The sequence below is a fragment of the Aricia agestis genome, chromosome 17 (genome assembly GCF_905147365.1).
Source record: "Aricia agestis chromosome 17, ilAriAges1.1, whole genome shotgun sequence".
NCBI lineage: Eukaryota > Metazoa > Arthropoda > Insecta > Lepidoptera > Lycaenidae > Aricia > Aricia agestis.
In genome coordinates this window covers 993,221-1,017,158 of record NC_056422.1, presented here as the reverse complement: position 1 = coordinate 1,017,158, position 23,938 = coordinate 993,221, and the positions used below count along the sequence as shown (strand labels likewise).

Genomic DNA, 23,938 nt, shown 5'->3' with positions numbered 1-23,938 from the left:
ACTTAAAAGCATAATATCATACGGTCGAATTGAAAAACCTACTCGTTTTTTTTTAATGTCGGTTAGCAATAATTTACTTTGAACGTGTCGACGCGCTACTTATCTTCATATTTCATTAATAAAAGTAGTAAAGAGTGTACAATTTGTATTAATTCGTTAGCTATGAATATTAATTGTAGCCATCACCGTGACGCTGCCCGTGGGAACCGCACATTAACACATAATTCTTCCGCAGAACATTGGTTTTAAATAGTGGCATACTAATATTACTAATAGTTCAGATTAGATATAGTGGATACTGTTCAGGATATAGGTTAAGTACCATCGAGGAAGTTAATTCCTATGCAATTGACAGACCATCGTTATTTGGTCGAATATGTCAATTCAATGTTAATTGTGATCTGTCAGCTGGGTTTGTCGTAACGCTACCAAACTACTTAGGTCCCCGATTTGCATAGGAATCAACTTCTCTGATATAGTACATTGGATAGAATTGTTTATAAGACAATATATTTTTTTATTTGATTTTAGCACATATTTTTTTTTTCTTCTTCATTCTTCTTAATTCTCTGATAGTACATATATTATACATATATTTAGTTTTTAGTCCGAGTGCCCTAGAATATTTTTTTTTATTACTATCTAGCAATTTTTTTGTGAGTAGCTTCATTTTGATAAGACGAACAACATTTTTATTTGCAAAAAATCTCGAATGTGGTAGCTATTAGCTAACAGAGATAGAAAGGATTTCATATTTTGACTTGATGGTTCTAAAATATGGATTGTTCTATTTATAGGACAATGTTACGTAACTATTAACCCATCAAAAGCAGCTGGTTAGGGTTCCTTTTAGTTTTAGGGTTCTGTAATCAACAAAACTTGGTTTGACTACGGAACTTCGTTGTCTTACCAAACTTGTTCGTCTTCTCAAAATGAAGCTACTCACAAAAAATTAGCTTGATAGTAAAAAAAAATATTCTAGGGCTCCCTGACTATTTAGCCTAGGCTTACTTTTTTGCTAGTTACCTGCAATTAAATATTTAAAGTAGAGTTTAGTTGTTTATCTAATAGGATATTTAATAGCAATTTAAACTTCTAAACAATTATCATATCGGGTAATTAGCGTAGTAACTACATCGAAAAATTATGTGTTTTTCATTAATGCCTGAGCTTTTAGTCAAGTTCCATTCGATTGCATGTCATTTGGATCACCGTGGGTATAGTATTGGACGCGGAAACTCCTACTAAACGATCGTAATGGAACTGCCCTGAGATGAACCAGGAATGTACAGGATGTTCTCATAGCTCTAATGACCACTCGACGTACCAATTAGCAGATGTCATGGGAGGTATCTGTAAAATATCTTAGACGTCTGTAATATGATCTATGGCAAAGATAGAAAAAGTTATGACATGCAAGAAGATTGTTTTCTTAGGTGTTTTTACACCGATTACGGCACATTGGAAACGTCATATGACAGTAATGACATGGCAGACAAAGGCAACGGACTCTAAAGTTTATAAATAAATAATAAAATGAAATATCTCTTTATTCAAAATAGGTATCATAAATACTCTTTTTGAACGTCGTAGAAAGAACGAAGATACTAAGGTCACAATAGACATAACTACCAGTAGTTCGACTGCAAAGAAACGGACAGTTTTCAATATCTGTCAAATTCGTCGGGTTTCACTAGGATTATGAATGGATTGTGCCTCGCGCTGGCTGATATAATTTATTTTTAAATATTTCAAAATTGTTGGATTCTGACAATTTTAATCGCATGTGCCAAAACACAAACAACAATAGTAACAAGTTAACAACCCTAGCGACGATTTTCGTCATAATACGTCAAATTTAAAAATTTCAACATCAGTTCTAAGTCGGCATACTCTATCATTCTGTCTACTCTGCTAAGGTGCCTACCACATTAAACAGCACTTACGTACTCTTCAAACTTGAAAGTTACGATTGCCGTTTTTGACAAGAGTTTTTCTATTCACTAGCCCTTTTCATTGATAAACTTTTTTAAAATTGAAAAAAAAAAGAATTAAATGCTTCTTAAATATTTTTATTGAGGAGATACTTTATTATGTAGCATTACTGAAGATTTACGATTGTAGTTTTGTAATTATTACTGTCGCCACAAAATGCACGTTCCCTCGGGATTTTACGTGAAACATTTAAAGTATAGCAATATATTCTAAACGACACTCCGTTTAGTATTTACCGTCCATCCATTTTAGACCTAGGACTCTTATCTACAGGGAAGTGGTTGGACTAAGACGAATGGCCCAATTAACCTTTAACCTTTGATAGACGCTTAAATTTAACCCAGCCAGTTAAGGATTTGAGCGCTAGATGGTTTAAAAAGAATTGTGTACAAACTCTATACAGGCAGTGGTAAAGAAACAACAATAAATAAATCATTGTTAATCTAATCAAATTTACAAAATTTGTAAATTTTTGGCGTTTGGTACGCCCGAAAAAATTGTTATGACATACTCGTATTATTCTTTGGAATGATATTAAAATAATTTTATGTTATAGGCGGTAGTATTGTAAAATGAGGTACTGACCATCAGGTGTAAAGCTTAATGTAAAGCGTCATACTCCAAGCACCATAGAAAGTAAATTATTCAATCTGAAACAAGACAAAAACAAATTAATATGTGATAAAACAAAATACAGTTTTGTTAACTTATGACAGCGTTTTATTTTATTTTAACACGACATATGTAAACAACGAAATTAAGGTAATTACAGAAATCGATGTATGTTTTTGCCCAGTAACGTATTCCAGGGCGGCAGTAGTATTTTATCATCAGGTGATAAAACTGTTCATTTATAGGTGATATAACAGAGTAGTATCCGAGGCATAGGCCCTAGTCCCTACAATGTTGTATGTTACTGCGATAGTATAATGGTGGGAATGATATGCATAAAAACTTCATTCCGGTTCGAAACTGTAAACAACTGACAATGTGCGTAAACGGGCGACTTGATTTGTCGCGACACACTACAATCATGTACCATTGGGGAAATTAATAATAGACTAAAGACGATGGACCCGCTTTGGTAGAGTTATGTCAAGTCAATGGTAGTCGTGATATTCTGTCGCCTGGGCTTGTATTAACCCTACCAAACTATGTGGACTCATCTGCCTCTAAATCAATATTTTTCTGCCTGTATTTGTTGCAGGTACGTTAGACGCGAAAAAACGTCGAAAGAGCGATAGATACAATATAACTTGCCATATGACTGTGGTCTGAGAAACAGTCGTAGATTTTAGGCATGATAATCTATGTCTAAGATATTGTTACGGTACACGGTATACGGACATGTGGTGCCATCTAGCGGCAAACCAGCGAAACTGATCAGGGGACACACTACACATAAATCCCCTAGTCGAAACTAGATGGCGCCAGGTGGTACATGCTCGAGCCTCCCAGAAGGTTCCCATACTTGGTTACTTGTTTACGTGAATCGGGAACTTTCTGGAATTCGTCTCGCCATATAAAAAGCCGCAGGTAGACGGCCCGGCGATTCAGTTCGGTTCGAGCGATCATCAAGGCGATTCCGGAGTGACAACAAGTGATCAGTGAACCACTGAAATCTTCGACTTGGCTACGACCTAGGACAGTGATATTGCTTAGTGATTGGACCTAGTGATTAGTGTTTGGACCTAGTGCTAAGTGTTGTGGCTTAGTGTTCAGTGCAGTGTTAATAAAGTCTTCAAGAGAGTCACCAGGTCTTTCTCTCCAAATCCTCGAACCCTAGCACGTAACAACTGGTGTCGGAAGTGAGATTTGGAGATGCCATTGATCCGAGAGAGGACTTCAAGGGGAGTGTCAGGACAAGGGCGCAGCGAGCTGCTGCTATTGACTCCGAGAGAGGAGTTGCGGAGGCCACACCCACTGGCCACGCCCCTCAGGCTCCGCCCACTTTGGGCGTGGCCACTCCCACTGGCTCCGCCCACCAGGTCACGCCCACTCAGGCCACGCCCACTGGCCCCGCCCACCAGAGCCCGCCTGCTCAAGCCCCGGCCTCTGGCTCTACCCACCTCGACTCGCCCGTAGCTTCTGCGACCCCTCAAGTGGCTCTTCAATTAGAAAGCCTAATCGAATTAATTCAGGCATTGCAGGAGTCACAAGACCGCAAGCTCGGCGCATTGCAGGAGTCACAAGACCGCAAGCTAGGCGCTTTGTAAGATTCTCAAAGGGCTGAAATTCAGGCAATGATGAAATCACAAGACTGCAAGCTCGGCGCTTTGCAATAGTCACAAGAGCAACAAAAGGACCTCCAAGAGAAAGCGCTTCTATAAAGGATGTCAGTGACACGGTGACTAAGCTTCGTAAAGATGTCGACGTTATAAAAGAACGAGTTACTGGGTTAGAGTCGGCTGTGGAAAATTTGAAAACCGGATTTACTGAACTGCAGAAGAGAGTAGTGCGCCTTGAAACTACAGGAGTTGGGGTGTCTAGTGGAACTACCGGAGTAGTGCAGGTTGTGCAGGGACAGGTGGTCATGAATCTTAGTCAGAAACTCAGAAGTCATCATACTTCGCTTAACGTACAACACCTTAACCTTTCCTTCAATTGCCAAACTGGTGGTTAAGAGCATAGTACATGTATTCGATTCCCGCGTTGGAAACATGTTATTTCCAAATTTGGTTAGGACAATGCAGGCTGATCACCTGATTGTCTGACAAGTAAGATGATCCATGCGTCGGATGGGCATGTAAAAAGTCGGTCCTGCGCCTGATCTCTTGCCAGTCGTGTCGGTCTTCCGTCCCACACAAGGAATAGAGAGTGCTCTTGTGTACTGCGCACAAACTTGGGCACTATAAAATTACTCCTGTGTACCTGGCCTGGTTTCAATGAAACCGGCCACCGTCACCGAAACCGTTGTGGGGGTATAATTATTATTAATTGCAAAACTGGAATAGTGAAAAATATGACAAAAAGTTCTAAGCCTTAACTTTAGGGCGTGTATGTGTCCCCTTATATAGAGTTTAGTGTGAAAGTGCGTTGAAAGAGCAAAATTGCATTTTCCCATACAAAAGTAAAAAAAGTAAGTTATCGTGTACTAGTGGCGACTTTAATCGCAAGTTTGCGCGGAGCTTTACAGTTTGTGCATAAAGTATATGTTATCTAAACACCTTACTTTTCACTTAAGTGTTAAATCCACATACAGGAAAGTCACAAGCAAATTATGTAACTTAATTATTGTTATTATCAAAGTTATTTTGGCAAAGTTTAATTTAATTAATGTTATGGTTCGTGTGGAAATGTTACTTTCTATTATTTTTTTGTCGGCGGTCAAAAGTAAGTGTAATAATAGCATTCAAAACGATTAGGTTTTCTTTATATAATAACTGTAGAAGTATAAAATATTTCATTTTGGGTATATCGAGCTAATGTTTTTCTGGATGTTTTCCCAGAAAAACATTTGCCTCTATTATGCCAATATTTGAATCTATTTAAAAAAATACAAAATGATTGAATTAAATGTGTAAACCAGTTAATTTAATCAATTACTTTTAAGTTTTAACACAGTGGTCTCTGTAGTTTCAGACTCACTAAACTAAAGAAAATTACATTCTTTGTCTGTAGGTAATTAGGTATAAAGTTTTCATCAAAGATCAAAGTTTTTTTTTTTACCCTTTAGAATGTTCAAGCGCAATAAACTGGGGTGCTCTCCGGTGTTCGTCCGACCCGGATCAGTCACTGCCGGAAGGCCAGGTGGCGGACAGCCGGTTCCCCTGGCTGGGCGTTGTACAGCACAGTTTTGGTAAGTTCTATACACCTGGTGTTTGCCAGAAGTACAGCTCCAGGATTGTCGTACTTTGTAAAGTATTTGCCAAAGGTACCATGCCCGGATTGTCAATATAGCTGAGTTTGTATAAAGGTAATTTTGTCCCATACAGTATACACAGAAGATATGCAAACCCTAGAAGGTCTAAGTAGCAATGATCCGAACTAAAGCAATGAGAATATCTTTAATCAGTCAGATCTCCTCAGAAGATTAGTAAAGGAAATCTATTTTCGCAAAACACAAATAGTTGACTGTTGACATATTTTTTTGTAGTCTCTACGCTAGTCCCTATTCTATTACAAAGCTCATATTGTCATGTTGTTCCAGTTCTTGCCGGAGCAACGCGGTTCGCCATAACTGGCGCAGTGCTCATCCATCCGGGATACGCCATCGCAGCAGCTGACGACATCGCCAGGATACACCCGGAGATCATGGAGTGAGTAACCTTGTCTTCATCATCAGCCTAGCACAGTCCATTATTGAGCGTTGGCCTTCCCAATAAACGCTAACCATCCCAATCTTAAGCAACCATCATCTATGCACTACCATATCTCGATTTGAGTCAGAACAATATTTGCCAACGCATCAAACGATACTCTGACCAGCATCCTAATCATCATCTTCAAGTTTTATTGGGACAATAAAACATAATTATGTGTTCCTCAACACATCATCAAGTTATAGGTCAATAAGAAATCTCGTTTTCCAGGAACAACACCAAGCTGATCCTATGGAAGGGCGACAAGCGGTACGCGCTGGACGTCCACTCGTACTCCCTCCACCCAGAGTACGGGGAGGGGGGAGCCGGAGGGACGGGGGGGACGGTGGCGACCCTGGCACTGCTGGAGTTGGTCAACACACGAGGCATCTCCGGCGCGGGAGTTGACAGTAAGAATCGCTTTCATCGATGATTGGCGAGGGAATTAGCAATATAACTTATACGGTTCTAACAGCTGGTGATTCATAATTTACTTTTGACTTGGATTCGCTTTGTAGTTTTGAGATTATGGTAAACGCCACACGCCGTTAGCGTTTATTAACATCTCCACTGTGGGTATCGAAGACTTTTTTCCAGAGATTTTTTTTTTTTTTTTTTTATGAAATAAGGGGTCAAACGAGCCCTGATGGAAAGCAACTTCCGTCGCCCATGGACACTCGCAGCATCAGAAGAGCTGCATGTGCCTTGCCGGCCTTTTAAGAGGGAATAGGGTAATAGGGGAGGGTAGGGAAGGGAAGGGAATAGGGGAGGGTAGGAAAGGGAATAGGGTAGGGGATTGGGCCTCCGGTAAACTCACTCACTCGGCGAAACACAGCGCAAGCGCTGTTTCACGCCGGTTTTCTGTGAGAACGTGGTATTTATCCGGTCGAGCCGGCCCATTCGTGCCGAAGCATGGCTCTCCCACGTATAAAGTTGTTATCAGGCAGCCGGCTGCCGTATGCCGCCGCGCCGCTTGGGGATTGAAGTGTTATATGTTGCGCATGGAAGCACAGCGAATTTTTATAGGAGGGTAATGATTTTGGCAAAGCAGTGTGTTTTTCGCTGTAGTGCTCCTATAAATTAAGAAAGCTTGAAAGTGATGGTCAATAGATTCGGAATAATGTCCCAAACAACAAAACCTCTACTATTTATGTACATATAGTCGGATTATAGTTTTCAATTTATTCATGACAAGGCTGCTTATGAAAACCTTTTATGCCGTAAGAACGTTTTAAAGAAGCTTTTATGAAGCTTGTGTAAATTATATATTATTTAGATCATGTACTTTATGATTTGTAATAAAATAGATAAGCAACGTAAACTCTATCTTTAAAAAAATCTTATCTTTTGAAATTGCAAGTAATGATGATAATCTAATAAGTGGCTACGATGGCAAAACGTGTCAGTCGATGAGCTAACAAAAACATACAAGGCTATACAGACGGACATTACATTATACAATTTGGTAACACATAACCTTTTGCTTTGTTTGGTTCGGTCCCATTCACTTTCTTAACTATAGAAATCTGATATGAAATAACCATAAGCCTGTGACCTTTATAATCCATACTTAATATTATAAATGCGAAAGTGTGACCTCTTCACGCCTAAACGGCTGAACCGATTGGGCTGAAATTTGATACAGAGATACTTTGAGTCCCAGGAAAGGACATAAGATGCTTTTTATCCCGAAAAAATGTACGGTTCCCGCGCGATAAACTAATTTTGGCGCAACGGAGTTGCGGGCATCATCTAGTAAATAAATATTTGTATCGAATATTGAGGTCTCAAAATACTTTGTTTTAAGTTTACTTTGGTTGGTTTATTTGAAAATTACTTTTACTGCAATGTTTGACATGCTACGCAGCACCAGCACAGACAGTAAACAAAAACTTTTATTCGACGTTTGACAACATTTCTGTCAATATTCTGTTAGAATAATAATATCTATGGACGCTTCACACCACGTCAATCTGGCCCCGTGCTAAGTACCCGAAGGACTTGTGTCACGGGTACCAGACAACGGAAATATATTTAATACTTTTTATACTATACATAATATATTTAAGATTTTTATTATATGATACACATATTTAATACACATCCATGACCCAGGAACTTTGAAAACTTTTTGTTCCGTCGGCGGGATTCCAACCCGCGACCCCCGGCTCGAGCTACTAACAGCCCACCAACTGAGCCATAGATGTCGTCAAATATCATGTGCGACATGTCGGATTGTGGTCGGATTATTTACTGCATGTGTTAGTAGCGCCATCTGCACCTTTGCGTAATATGATTCCAGATTCCTAATTGAGTGAGTTAGTTGTTATCATTATGGCAACCCTAGTTATTGTAGCTATTACTCAGTGGTTATGTAGAAAATTATCGTGCTTATAAAAACCATAAAAAGCTATTGTAAAATATGGGAAAGTACAACATACTATATTTTCTCGTAGCGTAATTATTGACAGTTATGATCTATAGATCAGTAGATCATTATATAAACGTTACTTAACCCAGTCTCTGTTACTGTTGGCTCCAATTAATATAACGACGGTATTTGATTTATTTTTTTAATTAAATTTTCAATTCATCATTATCAGCTCGGACACTACTTGACTTTTTAACTGGAAAAGAAATATAAAGATGCCTAAATCTCGAGTTATTGTTTTTATGACCAGTATATTCAGCAAGTCCACAGCAGAAAAGAGAAAGAATAGAAACACAAACACACACAGAAGTACATTTTAAACACAAGCTATCAGATTACTTTTGTCAGCCCCTTTGACTTTTCTACTGTAGAGTCTGTACATACAAATAACTATGATCGATAAGCTAAAAGTGTAGGGAATCCAATTCTAGGGCCAAAGTGCCTTCGATTTTAGTTCGAACTAAGATCGAAGGTACTAGAGTCTAGAATTGGTCCCTGCACTATAAGTGAGTTCAATGGTTGCGATACAGTATAAATATTAAACAGTATGTCTAGCCGTTACATACTTGCCCTGATAGTACGTTTTTCAACTGTGGCGATACAGTGAAAGTATACTCCAAGTCGTGAGCGATACACACGTGGGTTATGCGTGAGCCGTTACTGTGTTAAGAGGATACACCAGGGGCTAGAGAAATGAAAAAAAAGTACGTGTAATATCTATAGCTGTCTCCCTTACCTCAAGCCTATACCGCAGAACGCGATAGAGACAACTGCAGAAAATCCAGAAAATCAACGATTCGTTGTCCCCTGATTCCTTCTCCAAAACTTAACCGATTTAAGTAGTTTTTTCATTAAAGATTAAAAAAAGGATTGAGCTGTGTTCCTATGTTTTGCTTTTTTTGTATAATCTAGCCAAATCTGTTTTCTGGACGTTTGAACACAGCGGAAAATCTGGCCATTTTTTTGGGTTTTTGAACGTTCATATCTTATTTAATAATTAAATTATGAAAAAAAAGAAAACATAGGGACATTGTATTAGTGGCCGTAGATATTCAGGAAAAAAATTATAACTCTACTAGCATTATCCAGGGAGGAAACAGGGGACAACGTTTGTATGGAAAAAAGGGCGGTGTGGACTCCTCTTAAACCCCAAAAACATTTCATGAGAATAGCAACAGTTTCACAATTTGAGTTGTTGTGATTCGTGACACGACAAGTCGCTTTGCAATGCGAGTACGTAAAACTTACAGTTTTACTTATTTACTTTAGCACTAGTTTTTATGTGATTTCCCTGGTTTAATGGATATCTATTACAGGTCCGGTGCTACCCGTCTGTCTGCCTGTGCGAGGAGCCGGTTCATTCTCCGAGTTGTACGCTGTTAAAACTACTGATGGTAAGCTATGTTCTATCTATTACTACTGATGTTTAGGCACTATACAGCACTCCTTTATCAAGCGCAAGGCAATCAAGTAGATTATTGTATTTTCTTGTAGTAACAAAACTAACAATAGGGTAATTGGAGTAAATTAGGAATTGTTTGGTGTCATTAAGCAAGTCACAACAGACTCTTACGGATATCCGAAATACGAGAGGAGTTATGACTTATGAATGTGACTCACTTTTTGTAAATGGTAAGAAATATGACAATTGTTATTGACATTTTTTAGATGACGGAGAACTACATAAAGAATTGTTGAAAATGAACCTAGTTGAGGAGCAAGATTGCGAAGAGTTTTATTATAAAGCGAAGGTAAAAAATACAACGCAAACATGTAGGATATTACAGAAAAAAATATACGAAAATAATGTGCAATTTTTAAAGATTTTTAAAATGCCTTGTGATGTTTTTATTTATATTTCGATTAATTGATATACAGGCCGAGTTTCCAGATAAGCTTTCGGCAGGTGTCTTGTAACATACTTGTCGACCTTCAAACACCCTGAATTATTTAAGTTCGGCAACGAATGTCTTCTTAATCCATTGGATTGAATTAAATTATTTTGATGACTTTCAATCCATACCTACTAATCTATATCTATTATTATCTATATCTATATCTATTATCTATATCTATTATCTATATGTATATCTATTATATTTTGGTCTCAAAATATTCGTAGAAGTCCAGGGAAGGTTTTTAAGTGACACGAAGTTCATCGGGACAGCTAGTCTTATATATAAAAATGGATTTTCAATTGTGTTAGTAACGCTAAAACTCGAAAACGGCTGAACGGATTGGGCTAATTTTAGTCTCAAAATATTCGTAGAAGTCCAGGGAAGGTTCTAAAGTGACACGAAGTTATAAATAATATAAATTGGAAAAATATATATATTTTGTCTATCTGGTACCTCTTTTTGGTGCCTAAACAGCTGAATCGATTTTAATGTAGTTTGCTACAAAGAATGTTTTCTTTCCGAGTTTCGTCAACCATAAATTTAGTAAAAAAATAATTTAAAGTTGCTTACTTTACAAGTTACAAAGAGTTTTAACATTGGCCTTCTTTTCTATTTGGTTTGTTTGCTAATAATAACATTGCGCGAAAATGAAGGTCTTTGCTTTGTTTGTGAGAGATTACGAAACAAAAGATGTTAAAAATAAAATAATTATTACTATTGCACACTATGTGGCCGCAATTCATTATTAAATATTTAGTTTAATGCAATTATTTTGTAACAAATTGTCTTTTATGTAATTAACAAGGTTTGAATAATAATTAGACCTTAAATTAAAATATGGCCTATTTACAATATGTTAAGTAGTTTATCTTGTCCGCGGCTCTTCTCAAATAAGTGTTGACTGTCTACTTCAACTAAGGTTCACTCGGCGTAACTGGGCGGTAGCGGTCATTGACTCCCTGTCAAAAACTTGTCATTTTCTATATAAACCGCGATTGACAGTTAGGTGTCAGATGTTGTCAATCGCGGCTTTGTATAGAAAATGACAAGTTTTTGACAGGGAGTCGATGACCGCTACCGCTCAGTTACGCCGAGTGAACCTTAGTACACTTTACGGATAAGAAGTAGCTTCGCTTATGCCAAATTTTTTCGACATTCGTTTCGTAGTTAGGTAATGAGTAACAAACATCATTAATCTTCACAAGCTCTATATCTTTAAAAAACAAGCTGCAGGGTACCAAAAGGACATCTGTCCCGCGCACAACAATTCGAAATTCGAGGCATAAGAATTGCACCAACTTCTGTCTCCAGCTGGACCACAAATCCATGTCGCCAGTATCACCAATCTGCGCGCGCGCAACTGCGCCAGACGCTTGCGTGTGGGAAGCCGGGGTGGCCCTGGTTGCGAAGCAGAACTGGGGACAGTGGACGCTGGTGAGTTTTGGAGCAGACGCATGATCTAATTATTATTACTTATAGTCTCCATAGACGCCAGCCAATTATTGTCTAGGCTGGCTAATATTTTGGAGGAAAAGAGCATGAATTCTTCTGCCAATCAAAGTAGCTACATTTCATATCCGGTCCAAAGACTTTGAAAGTGAAAGTTTCGTTGTCGTTAAAATGTTGTGCTTCGATAGGTAAACAATGCTAAATGTTGCGTCTTATGGCAGAGTAGACCCCGGCGGTCTACTCTGCCATAAGACGCATTACCTTAAGACGCCTACGTTGCACAGGAGAGGAAGTAACATCCCACGCTTTTCCGCTGCTATTTCATTGTCTCTTCTTCCGGCATTCCTTTTCTATCAGCTAGGGTTCAGCATGCGCGGCCCTGGCTGCGGCGCGCCCGCCCGCTTCCTGCCGCTACACCGCTACATGCCCTGGATAGACGAGGTGGTGACGCGTCGCCACACCGACTACGAAGACAACGACCGTCTGCTACTGTTCCGTAGAGTGTCTCCGATCAAGCTCGAGATGTTTGACGGTAGTCGTTTTTATGAGAGTTTCTAATATAGATCTGACCTGACCGGAGTTGTTTTAAAGTAACAGCAAAAGTCCTTGTGAGAAAATAATAAACTTTTAATTATTGCGTGGCTATAGGCTGACTGGAAAGAGCCTACGGCTCGTCTTTACAGCTGTTTTATACGTCGGTAAAGACTAAAATAGCAAACGTCAGTATCTCTGGTTTGCAGTGGCGGCACGGCATGCGTTGGAGCATAACTGTATTCAGATTTCTGACGAATATGTCCAGAATAATTCAGTGTCTACTAAATTTTGAACGGCTACTATGTCAATGCATATCACATACTGACAGACGAATTGCGGGATGATGATGATTTGGAGAGGAAAGGAGGCAGTCCGCTGCAATATGCTGGCCCGTAGATTTTCACGCTGTACAAATGACATAAAATTGGTCCTATTTAAAAGCTTCTGCCAATCGTTTTACACGTGCAGTCTATGGATCAGTTTTACGCGGCGGGCTTACAACGCTCTCCGAATCCAGTACAATGACGCGCTGAGGATACTGCTGGGAAAGCCACGGTATTGTAGCGCATCAACGATGTTTGCACAGGCCAGAATTGATGATTTCTTAGCCATAATTCGTAAAAGAACGGCATCTACAATGGTAAGACTTAGAAATAGTACCAACAGTATTCTCAGAACGTTGGCTGGAAAAATTTACAGCCCGTTTCAAAAATACTGGACAAGTGTACACCTCAGTAGTAATTATTATTATTATTATTATATCAGCACTAGCAATGGCAATATTATCGTTTGCAGTGACAAAGACAAGAGTGCCGTCCAGCCAGGGGCAGTGCGAGCGCCGGAACCGCGGCAACGTCCTGTACAAGGACAACAGCGAGGTGCTCGCCAACAAGAACTTCGTGCAGGGGTTCTTCTTTGTGAGTGATGACATATTATACTTGAGGAACATCTACCAAACAACAAAAAAAATTTTGCTGATGTGCAAAATAGCAAAGTTGAACCTGATTCACTGACACCAGGGCTTGTAGCAGTTGCCATGGCTAATTATAACGACGACAAAAAGTAAGCAATTTAATGTCTAAGGGCCTGTTTCACCACTTCCTGATAAAGTGCCGGATAGGTTATCCACAACTTATGTGACAGATAGAGTATGGAGTATATGTTAGATAAGTTGTGGATAACCTGCACTTATCAGGAAGTGGTGAAACATGCCCTAAATGACTTAATTATTTTATCGCTTTTTGATGGTATTCCTCGATTCCAGGATGTAATTCTTCGAACCTAGATGTTATCCTATAAATCCTACTAATATTATAAAGGCGAAAGTTTGTTTGGATGTATGGATGTTTGTTACTCTTTCACGCAAAAACTACTGAACGGATTTTAATGAAACTTTACAATAATATAGCTTATACATCAGAATAACACATAGGCTACAATTTTAACCAACTTTCAAAATGGGGGAGGTGTTATGTTCGTTTTCTTATATTCAACGATTACTCCGCCGTTTGTTAACCGATTTTCAAAATTTTTCTTTTGGTATATAGGGTATCATCCCAATTTGGTATTATATTCACAAAAGTGGTGATCTGATGAAGGATCCATAAGTAATCGAGGGAACTCCTCAAAACTTATAGGGAAACATGTGGTAACTTCGGTTCCGTGAGAAGTATTCTAAGCATATGCTACCAACAAGTAAGATTTTGCACCGAGATATACCTGGTATACCGTGGTTCGGAAGGTGCTGAGAGAACTCCTGATTCTTTATAGATACAAGTTTAGGAGTTTCGGCGTTGTTTTAAGAACAGAAAGCATATGCTACTATGCAAATTACATTCATCATCATCATCATCATCATCATCATCACTACCATATTATACCATTTCATAGTCTTTTAGATCGAGACTCGAGTTTGTCAAGCGATAATTAAAAAAAATCTATACCTACCTAATATTATAAACCCGAAGATTATGTTTGCTTGAACGCGTCAATCTCAGGAACTACAGGTCCGATTTAAAATCTTATCTCAGTGTTAGATAGCTCATTTATCGAGTAAGACTATAGGCTATATTATATTATCACGCTAAGACTAATACGACCGAAGAAACTCAGGAAAATGTGGGAAAAACGGGGGAAATATTTTTTATGGGAAAATGTACGGTTTCTGTAACATTCCTAATTTACGCGAGCGAAGCCGCGCGGGACATCTAGTTATATAATAATTTCAGGTATCAGTGATGCAGATAATGAGCATCCGCTGCGCAGTAGTAAACCTGGAGGTGAACGCGCGCTCCAACGCGGCGGTGTGGGTGGAGCATCACTGCGTGAGAGACTACACCGGCGACCGCGAGGGATTCTCTTTCAAGGACGCCCGATCGTGAGTGTTGTAATCTTCTAAGCGATAAGGAATATTTTGATTGAACGTTGATCTAAATCCTTAGGCACTGGATAGGACGTTGATGTGCGCATCTCAAGCTAAAAAGCGTGAGTGGATGTAGCCAAAGCGCAAGCAGCTGCCAATTGTTATCTACAAGTCGTAGATCAGAGATGTTGATCCTGGCGACACAGGAGTTGCAGTGGTGGGAATGTGTGGTGGGTCTTTTGCCCGTTTAACAAAAAAAATTTACAAGTCGTTTCGCTTAAAGTCTCTGAATTCCTACAGATGGTGTTTAAAGACCTTTATTTTTATTAAAATAATGTATAGCTATGATGAACTCCTCAAATTCTGGAACTTCACAGGCGCAACTGTTTCGTTTACTTCAAGAGCGTCGCGATGATCGAGTTCCGTTTCCAGTTCTCGTTCCGTGCGATCATCGAGATGACGCTGTACGGGGTTGAGGAGACTCAGCGGCTGATCCCCAACCCCTGGCTCAAGAGCGACAGCACGTACGCCTGGCAGCCGACCTGGGACAAGCTGACGAAGAACAGCTTCCGACCGGAAGCGTTCTGGACGTGGCATATGTAGTAGATCTGTAGAATAGTGAGGGTGCAAAGCATCTTTAAGCATGTGGGTGGAATATTGAGGGTGCAAGGAATCCTTAAGCCATCCATAGTTCTGCTTCTTTATGTATTTATTAGAAACGCGAAAACCATTTCGAGGAAATTTCGAAATTATGGCCGGTCGCCGGGAATATGCCAGTTCACGCAATTCGTTACGGATTATCCTAGACGGGGCAGAATGTGTTATGGATTATGCCAAATTGCTCAAAATACATTACGAACAATTATAATTATGCCACTCTGCGCAAAATATGTAGCAAAACTTTGGCATAGAGTAAAAATCTTTTAAATAAAGTAACAGTATGTTGTGCATGTCTATAAGTGATGTAAACACTAGCTCTTATTTATTTAATGTTGGCTAAAATGTAAGTGTTTATATTGTTGATGTGCCTAAATAAATAAATAAATAAACAATAAAAGTATTTCCAAGATATTTTATTTTAATACCCGTATTGTCGCCTGGCTGACACTTTATTAAGCCAGTTGGGATCGGCGCACATAAAAAGGTGTGAATAATCTTGTCGCCGTCTTTTTGCTGACAACGTAAATGCGGGTCCGGCTAATTTAAATGACACTTATAATATTTTGAGCGCTTTATTTTTATTAAATAAGATTTAGTCATTATACCAGCCACATTTACAAAATTGGACAAAGATTAGTAAATACTAATGTTATAAATACAAAAATTTATTTGTCTGTTACCTCTTCACGCCCAAACCACTAAAACGATTTTGCTATTTGGTATGGAGATGCTTTAAGAGGGCGACTAATCCCAAAAATCAAACATCGTCCTTCTCTCTTCACACTCACGCCCGTTTTTCAAATGCCAGGTGAAAAGAACGACGCGGATTCATCGCCAAATTAGTTTTTTCTCAATAACTCGATAAATATACAACATTTTTAAAATCCGCTAGGTCGATCTCTCAATGATAGAATTTTATACAATGTGTTAAAATATTAACTTAGTTCAATGCACAGTTATGGCAATAAATGAAAAATTAGTGAAAATTAGACGCATCTTTGTGATTTTTTTCTATCGAGAAAATTTTAAGATATCGTGTTTTTGCTCATAATGTAGTATCTAATTTTAGAAAATGAAACAATTCGGGGCTTATTTGCAAGTATTAAAATGAATTACAAAATCGACACTTTAGAGTTAGTCGCCACCTTAAGCCCGGGAAAGGACATATAATATGATACTTTTTATGTCGGAAAAATATATATTTCCCATCCGATAAACCAAATTGGCTCAGCGGGATTTGGGGGCATCATATTATAGTTTTTTTGTACCTACTTGAATATCAAATTAGTTGTTATCTAGATAAGCCCTCAAGGCTTAACTGTACGATACTAAATCATTCCCAAGAATTACTATAACAAGTTTTTGTTAATCAAAGCCTAAACTTTAACGTAGTTTGTGGGCGTGGTTAGATATTATGAGTTATGACATAGGGTCATCGGTGACTTTGGGCACAAATACTATAATAACATTTCCATCTTATTTTTTAAGAAATAGAGTCCAAAATGAGTAAACCAGGTCTGTCGGCGACTGTACCGTAGGTACTCGGTATAATATAACCACTTACGTGAATATAAATATTCATCTGTATTATCAGCGCATTATGTACTAACATTAATATTTATGAACTAAATCACTCAATATTTTATTGCTTTCTGTTTTAATGTTTTATGTGTACTTACTTTTATGGCGAATCGTAATTTCGTCATTTTAGAATAAGAAAATATCACAGCAAGTCCATACTAATATTATAAATGCGAAAGTGTGTCTGTCTGTCTGTCTGTTACCTCTTCACGCTCGAACCGCTGAGCCGATTTTGCTGAAATTTGGCATGGAGATACTTTGAGTCCCGAGAAAGGACATAGTTTCTATCCCGGAAAAATGTACGGTCCCCGCTCGATAAATGAATATTGGCGGGTGTCATCTAGTTATCTATAAAACAAAGATCAGCAATGCTTTGAGAATTCAAAAAGGTAAGAGCAATCTAAATATATAGATAACAATGGATTTTGAAAGGCTTACTTATGGAAAGGATGTGATAAAATATAAAATTATGCCTGAGCTTTCATGTCTAAATTTAATTTACTACTCTATTATGATAAGCAGACGTCTTATACTCCTTTCCCTGTATATTTAAACTAGGTACAACTTTGAGTACCAAATCATTTCCATATTCGGCGGGTAGGCCGTATGTTTCCAAATATTTTATTCATAAGAAAATAACTAGTTCAAAACGTTGCGTGCACATAAAATACCTCCTTATGTCGTAACAATAAGGCTTACAATACAATAATGGCCATAAATTAATATATCAATGGTATTAAATACTAAAAACCTGACATATACGACCATCGATGAACTATAAAACTAAAATTTATAGTTTAACATTACGATATTAAGCGATATTGGAATCCTAGAGATTTCGGTCATAAAATACGCGGCGCTTTCATTTCAACTTATCATAATAATTAAAGCAGCTATATAAGAAGCAGGGGCGTCTTTCCCTTAGGTGCAATGTGTGCGGTGCACACGGGCGCCGCGGTCCTAGGGGCGCCGAGCGCCGCTCGCACTCGGCGCGCGCCCGCGCTGGCCGGCCGCCACGGCCCACGCTTTATTGACCAACATAAAAAGAACTCCAGTTTGCAAATATTTTTGTGTAATATCCGAAGCTCTTCTTATATTTGTACAATTCCAGCAAAGCAAGGCGCGCCATGAGCGGCTCGGCTTTTGCAATATAAATATTCACTGACATAGTATGTACGTAGTACTTACTACCTCAGTGTAAATATTATAATGTTTATTTTTCAACGTGAAATGAACCTTAAAACACATATAAATGAAGATTATATTATTTGGTGTAATAGTGAGTGTCCTATTGCTCGTTTTTTCAAAATAGGTAGTGGGAGGATTTGGATTTAGATACAAAAAAGCACAGTGTTCTAATTTAGAAAACAAACTGTGTCATGCTGGCTCTTCGGATGTAGAGAAGTTAGAGCTCTTCAATAAAATCGAATTAATACCGATGTTGTGATGATGTGATGTTTAATAAGTATAGAATATGAAATTTAAAGTAAAATTGAAGTACTTAAGTGATATAAAATTTACGTTTTCTGGTTAGGCTTGTTAGGGTCAGTCAAGACTCAAGAGCATATCATGGTCAAAACCGAAAAAAACTTCAATCTACAAACAAAATATAACAATAGCGTTTGTTATGATAGAGTATGATTTTATATTGGAGAAATTTGACAGTACCTATGTGGTAACTTGATGTACTGTTGTATTTCGTCTGGTGGAACGAAAGAAGCCACCGCGTAGAGTCCTCACCCTTAAGCGACCGGGCAAACTGTATTTTTACTTTGTACCCATTTCATTTTGACCGCGCGCGCGCTTTTTAAGGGGCACTAGGGTAATGTTTGCACACGGGCGCCACATGGGCTAGAGACGGCCCTGATAAGAAGGATAACAGCATCATTGGGTAGAATTCACGACGGATTCTGCGCATTTTAGCAGAATCCGCGAAGAATTTTGCACAGCTTGCCAAATTCGCGTCAAATTCTTTAGGGTGTAACCTAATCTGTAACGATTTCTATGCGGTTTAACGAATTCTGCGTTGCATAGCGGAATACGCAACTGCGTTTAAGGTGGATTTCAGAACTTTTCCGCAAGCGACTGCAAACGACAAAAATTCAAATAAAGTGCCTCTTTATGCACTAGGCACTTTTAAATGGTTACATTTTCTACCGACATTGGTCTAGCGATCCATACGGCCGCTTCTTTGTAATAGCGTAGAGCAAAATAACATATATAGCGGTTATAAAGTGGCATTTTATATGAATTTTTGTCGGTCGCGATCGCTTGCGGCAAAGATCGGTAAGGGCCAGGCCACAACACTGCGTTGCGTGGTCGTATCGCAAAAACAACATCGCACAGGATGCGATGCGATGTCGGAGCGCAAAATTTCATGGTCACTGTCGCATCGGAAATTTCCACGATGCGTTCTGCGGCGTCGTAGATTTTTACGATGCGACGCCGCAACGCAGTGTTGTGGCCTGGCCCTTAGCTTATCTTAAAGCGCAATTCGTGACGGTTTGTTGCGCAGTTTCCCAGATTGGTTTTAAATCTAACTGAGATTTAACTCAAGGTATATTTGTTTGATTGTGCAAAAAGATTTTATATTTTATGTGCAGTAAGAAAATAACACCTACTCGTAAAAGATGAATAACAATTTGTCGGAAATCCACTTCAGTTATGCTGTAAAACTTGGATGGAAATGCTTATTATAATTGTGAGGAACAATCCAATCATCCAATCAAATAAAAAGTACTTGTAAATTGGAATAACTCCTTCTTCTGTCTTTCCTCTGATTAGCTTCGTTATGGGTTCCAAGAATAGCGTGCCCCTTAAGCAACCCTGAGGCAATATTATTGACTGGCACCTACACAATTTTGTTCTCGTACCGCCCAAAGGTTGACTGGTAGATAATGCCATTAGGCATTAAGTCCACCTTTGTACTTTTATGTGCATGAAGTTTTTTAAATAAATAAATAAATATTACAATTTTTTTTATATTCATAACGGTGCGTCAATTCGACGTCAACCAAATTCACGTACAATTTAAACAAATACCTAGTCGCGAAAACTTTTAATTGGCACTTGCATTATTACTTTATAATCTTATCTTTGTACTAGCTGTAAAAAAATAAAATAAAATATCAAAGGGTTTTCGTGTTTACCGCTCTGTCGATTCCGGCGACACAGGACTTGCAGTGGGAATTGGGAATGTGTGGTGGGCCAATGCAGGTTTACAAATAGTTATGTCAAGTTTTACGATGGCTACTATGTGCAATTAGAATAAATAATGTAGACCGTATACTTTCTTTTAAGTGTTGCTTAAGGTTTTTTGCCATTGTCTTCGTTTTTTTCGCGCTCGCTGTTGTTTTTATTAACTGTACATAAATTAAGTTTATCCGAACAATTCTCCCGATAGCTTACGACGTATAAATAAATATTATCTTCGCAAGGATCTAAGATATGTAGCATTGGCATTATAAATTAAAAACGGAGTCGTAAAAATGCTCTGACAGGATACCTCGCTGCGTGGGGAACATTTTTCTCCTTTGAAAAGGAAATGTTGTGACTATCAGCTGTTCTTACAGGGTTCATAATTTAAAGTTCAGATAAGAATTGTATTGTATATTATAACAATTTTAATGTACAAATTACAATACATGTCGGACAGCGGACTGCAATGTTTGCACAACTTTTTAACGATGCTAAAATATGGCTTAACACAATACTCGTACTCGTAAAGTTAGGCCAGTCATTAAAGGGGGCGATACCGGTCCGTCCACGTCGTGTCCCTGGGCACCTCCCCCGTGCCATCGTGAGCCTTTTCACGGTGACACGGGAGGGGTGGCTGAACGCCGGTATGGCGTGTGTTTGTGTGCGTGCTTGTTGTGTGTGTTTGGCTGCGCCCGCAGTATGAAGAACGGGCCCGCGACCCGGGGTGTCGGAGGGATTTAAGATGGAAGAACGCATTTTGAAAAATACTCCCCGGGTGGGTCCAGGTCCCTCAGGGGCCGGGGAATCCCGCACATCCTCGAAAGAGGTTGTCTGCCGCACGTATACGGGGGCGGCACAAACTGCGTTGAGGGAATCGGAGGCCGCTAAGGCGGCGAGGCAGAAGGCTATTTTGGCGGCATTAGGAGGAGAAGACGGCGCAAAGAAGCGCGAAAGCCCGAAGCCAGCGCCCATTACCGCGCCGGCTGCGGAGCCACGGACTGAGAAGTTGAGGGGCGACAAAGACTTTCCGCGTGTCCTGCTGACACGCGATGTGCTCATGCCGCCCCCGACTCGAATACCCGGACGAGACCCTCCTGGACTAGACAGCGAGGACTTGCTCTCGGACTCCAGCGAAATGTCTGGCATGTCACTGGACTCCGGGGGCCTGCCCGCATTCTCGTACAGGACGCGCCGAAAGAGGCGCTCGGATGACGACATGGCGCCGCCCCTCAGCAAGGGGGCGGTACCTAGACCTAAGAGAGGATGCGGCCGCCCTCCAACAACCGGCCAATATGTCTATAATACGCAAGATGTTCTTCGGCTACAAACCGAGGAAGAGATCGTGGAAGCAGCGCGGGAGGTGAGGAATACGCGAGCGACCATCAGCTCCGCCCCCTCCCACTCCGGTCTCCCCGTTTCTTCTCCTTCGCGAGAAGAGGCTTTGGAGCGGACAGGCGCTGATCTAATGAAGACGATGGAGACTTCGCTGAAGACCATTGAAATGGTCGCCACGAAGTCCTCCAATCTTAAGGGTACCTACGTAAGGTACCTTAAAGAATCGGTGGCGACCATCAAAATGGTCTTCGACGAGGTGAAAGATCGCTCCTCAACGGAGGAAATCAAGAGGCTGGAGGCCCAGAATGCGCGGCTCGAAGGGCAAGTGGCGAAGTTACGCCAGGAGCTCGACGAGTTGCGCAGACAGACTTCCCAGCCTGCAGGAAGTGACGTGCGGGAGCTGTTGGCCGAGGTCTCCCGTGCAAACGTGAAGACCTTCGGCAACATGCTCAACGCCAGACTCGCTGAGTTGGAGGACCGTCTCCTGCCCAAGCCGAGACGAAGACCCTCGCTGGCTTCTGACATAAGGCCGATCGAGGAAGTAATGCCGGGACGCCCTCTGCAGAAGGCGAAAGGGAAACCGGCAAAGAAGAAGACGCAACCGTCAGTTGCTGCATCGGCCCCTCTAGAGGCCCCTGCTGCACCCACCAGGCTGGGTCATGACGAAGGTGGTGCTGCTGGCCGCGAGGCTAACGCGGTGCTACCGATGTCTTGACGCCGGCCACTTGGCGTCGAACTGCCAGTCCCCGGTAGACCGTAGCAGAAATTGCTTCCGCTGCGGTAAGCCGGGGCACAAGGCCGCCGACTGCGCCGAAGCCAGCAAGCCGCCCGGCACGAGGAAGAAGCGCAAGGCTCCCTACAAGGCTCGGCCGCGGAAGTCGCCCCCGCTATGGAGGTAGAATCCTAGGCCTGTGGGTGGCTGATAGGGGGGATCACCGCCCATAACATAGGCCTCGAGGAGAAAGGCTCCCCCGATGCCCGGGGAGCCTCTCGGTGAGGGCAGGCGGCAGCGAGAGCTGCAGCAGCGAAATGTGGTGCCGGAAGCGGCAAGCGCTGCGGAGGACGCGGTTGAATGCGTTGCGATCCCGCTCCTTCGCGTGTAGCGTTGACGAGGGCATGGGGGGGTTTTAGTCGGTAAACCTCTGCGGAGGGAGTCCGACATACCCCTGCCCCTTCCCGGGGGCGGGGGATGCGTAATACATTTCCCCTCCTTAAAAAAAAAAGGCCAGTCATTAAAGCCAAAACCCTACTAATTTTTTTACCCCTGTTATTAACAAATTTTATTGTTTTTTAATAATAAACAATGTTCCGTATGTTGCAAAACGCTGCAAATTTAATACACGTTACAAAACGGTAAGAACAACCTAATTCCAAATTTGCAGCGTATTACTAATTTTTTACGCAATGTTATTAACAAAAAACCTTTTTCACCCCTTTTCAACCCTTTCCGTACACCCCAGAACGCTGCAAAATCACACGGTTAGTTATTTTACCTTCTTTAACAACCCCCTAAAATTTTATCAAGTTACTAATTTCTTTCGGGTTTTGGCTTTAATGACTGGCCTAAGTAACCGATTGATATAATTTAATACCTATACTAGAGACATTAAGATGACGCCGTGTTCAAGTATAAAACCGTGTTGGATACGTTTTAGATTGCTTGTTTTCTATGAGAGGCCGGCCCGGCCTCTCATAGAATACAAGCAATGGAACAGCAAAAAATGGAAAGGGCGTAAGCGACAAAATGGTTTTTGTCGCGTAATTTAAAAACCATAAATACATTTCATATAAGCTATGGGCAAATTAAAGTATATGCTTGAACCAATCTTTGCACAAATTTTGGAAGCTTAAATAACTCTCCTCTGTTGGCAAAATAGGAATTCCTTTTTTTACAGAGGTCTTTTTGATTGATTATTGTGTATTATAAAAGTTGACCAATCATGTTACGATATGAGTAATTCAAAGACAAAGACATAATGAATACTGACAATGAACTTTAATTTCTTAGCTTTAGTCATTGCTGAGAAAAATCGATATCTACAGACAAATTATCAAGGCGTCGCCTTAAGAGTCCCAGGACATAGAGGAAGACATACAATAGTTTTATCCCGAAAAATGTACGGTTCTCGTACCATAAACGAATTCAGGCACAGATTCGCAAGCAACATCTAATTATCCTTATATTTTTGCCTGA

General features: G+C 40.2%; 2 protein-coding genes across 2 annotated transcripts in view; one reads left to right on the top strand and one right to left on the bottom strand.

The window, feature by feature from the left end:
* The window catches only part of LOC121735648, a 103,884-nt gene that overhangs the window by 46,811 nt on the left and 33,135 nt on the right, over positions 1–23,938 (bottom strand). Inside the window, exon 3 of the mRNA XM_042126546.1 lies at positions 2,581–2,645. The gene's annotated coding sequence lies outside the window, so the exon portion shown is untranslated. The remainder of the gene's footprint in view (positions 1–2,580; positions 2,646–23,938) is intronic.
* On the top strand, positions 1,274–15,960 carry LOC121735626. The gene is made up of 11 exons (XM_042126522.1): positions 1,274–1,349; positions 5,672–5,794; positions 6,146–6,254; positions 6,528–6,706; positions 10,044–10,121; positions 10,396–10,478; positions 11,937–12,059; positions 12,432–12,606; positions 13,404–13,525; positions 14,837–14,985; positions 15,348–15,960. Exons 1-11 carry the CDS (start codon positions 1,274–1,276, stop codon positions 15,571–15,573), a joined length of 1,443 nt encoding a protein of 480 aa, XP_041982456.1. The 3' UTR covers positions 15,574–15,960.

Coding starts and splice junctions, on each gene's coding strand:
- LOC121735626 (XM_042126522.1), top strand. CDS start 1,274: ATGAACCAGGAATGTACAGGATGTTCTCATAGCTCTAATGACCACTCG. Junction 6,707..10,043: donor CTCCGGCGCGGGAGTTGACA/GTAAGAATCGCT, acceptor TATCTATTACAG/GTCCGGTGCTACCCGTCTGT. Junction 12,607..13,403: donor CAAGCTCGAGATGTTTGACG/GTAGTCGTTTTT, acceptor TATCGTTTGCAG/TGACAAAGACAAGAGTGCCG.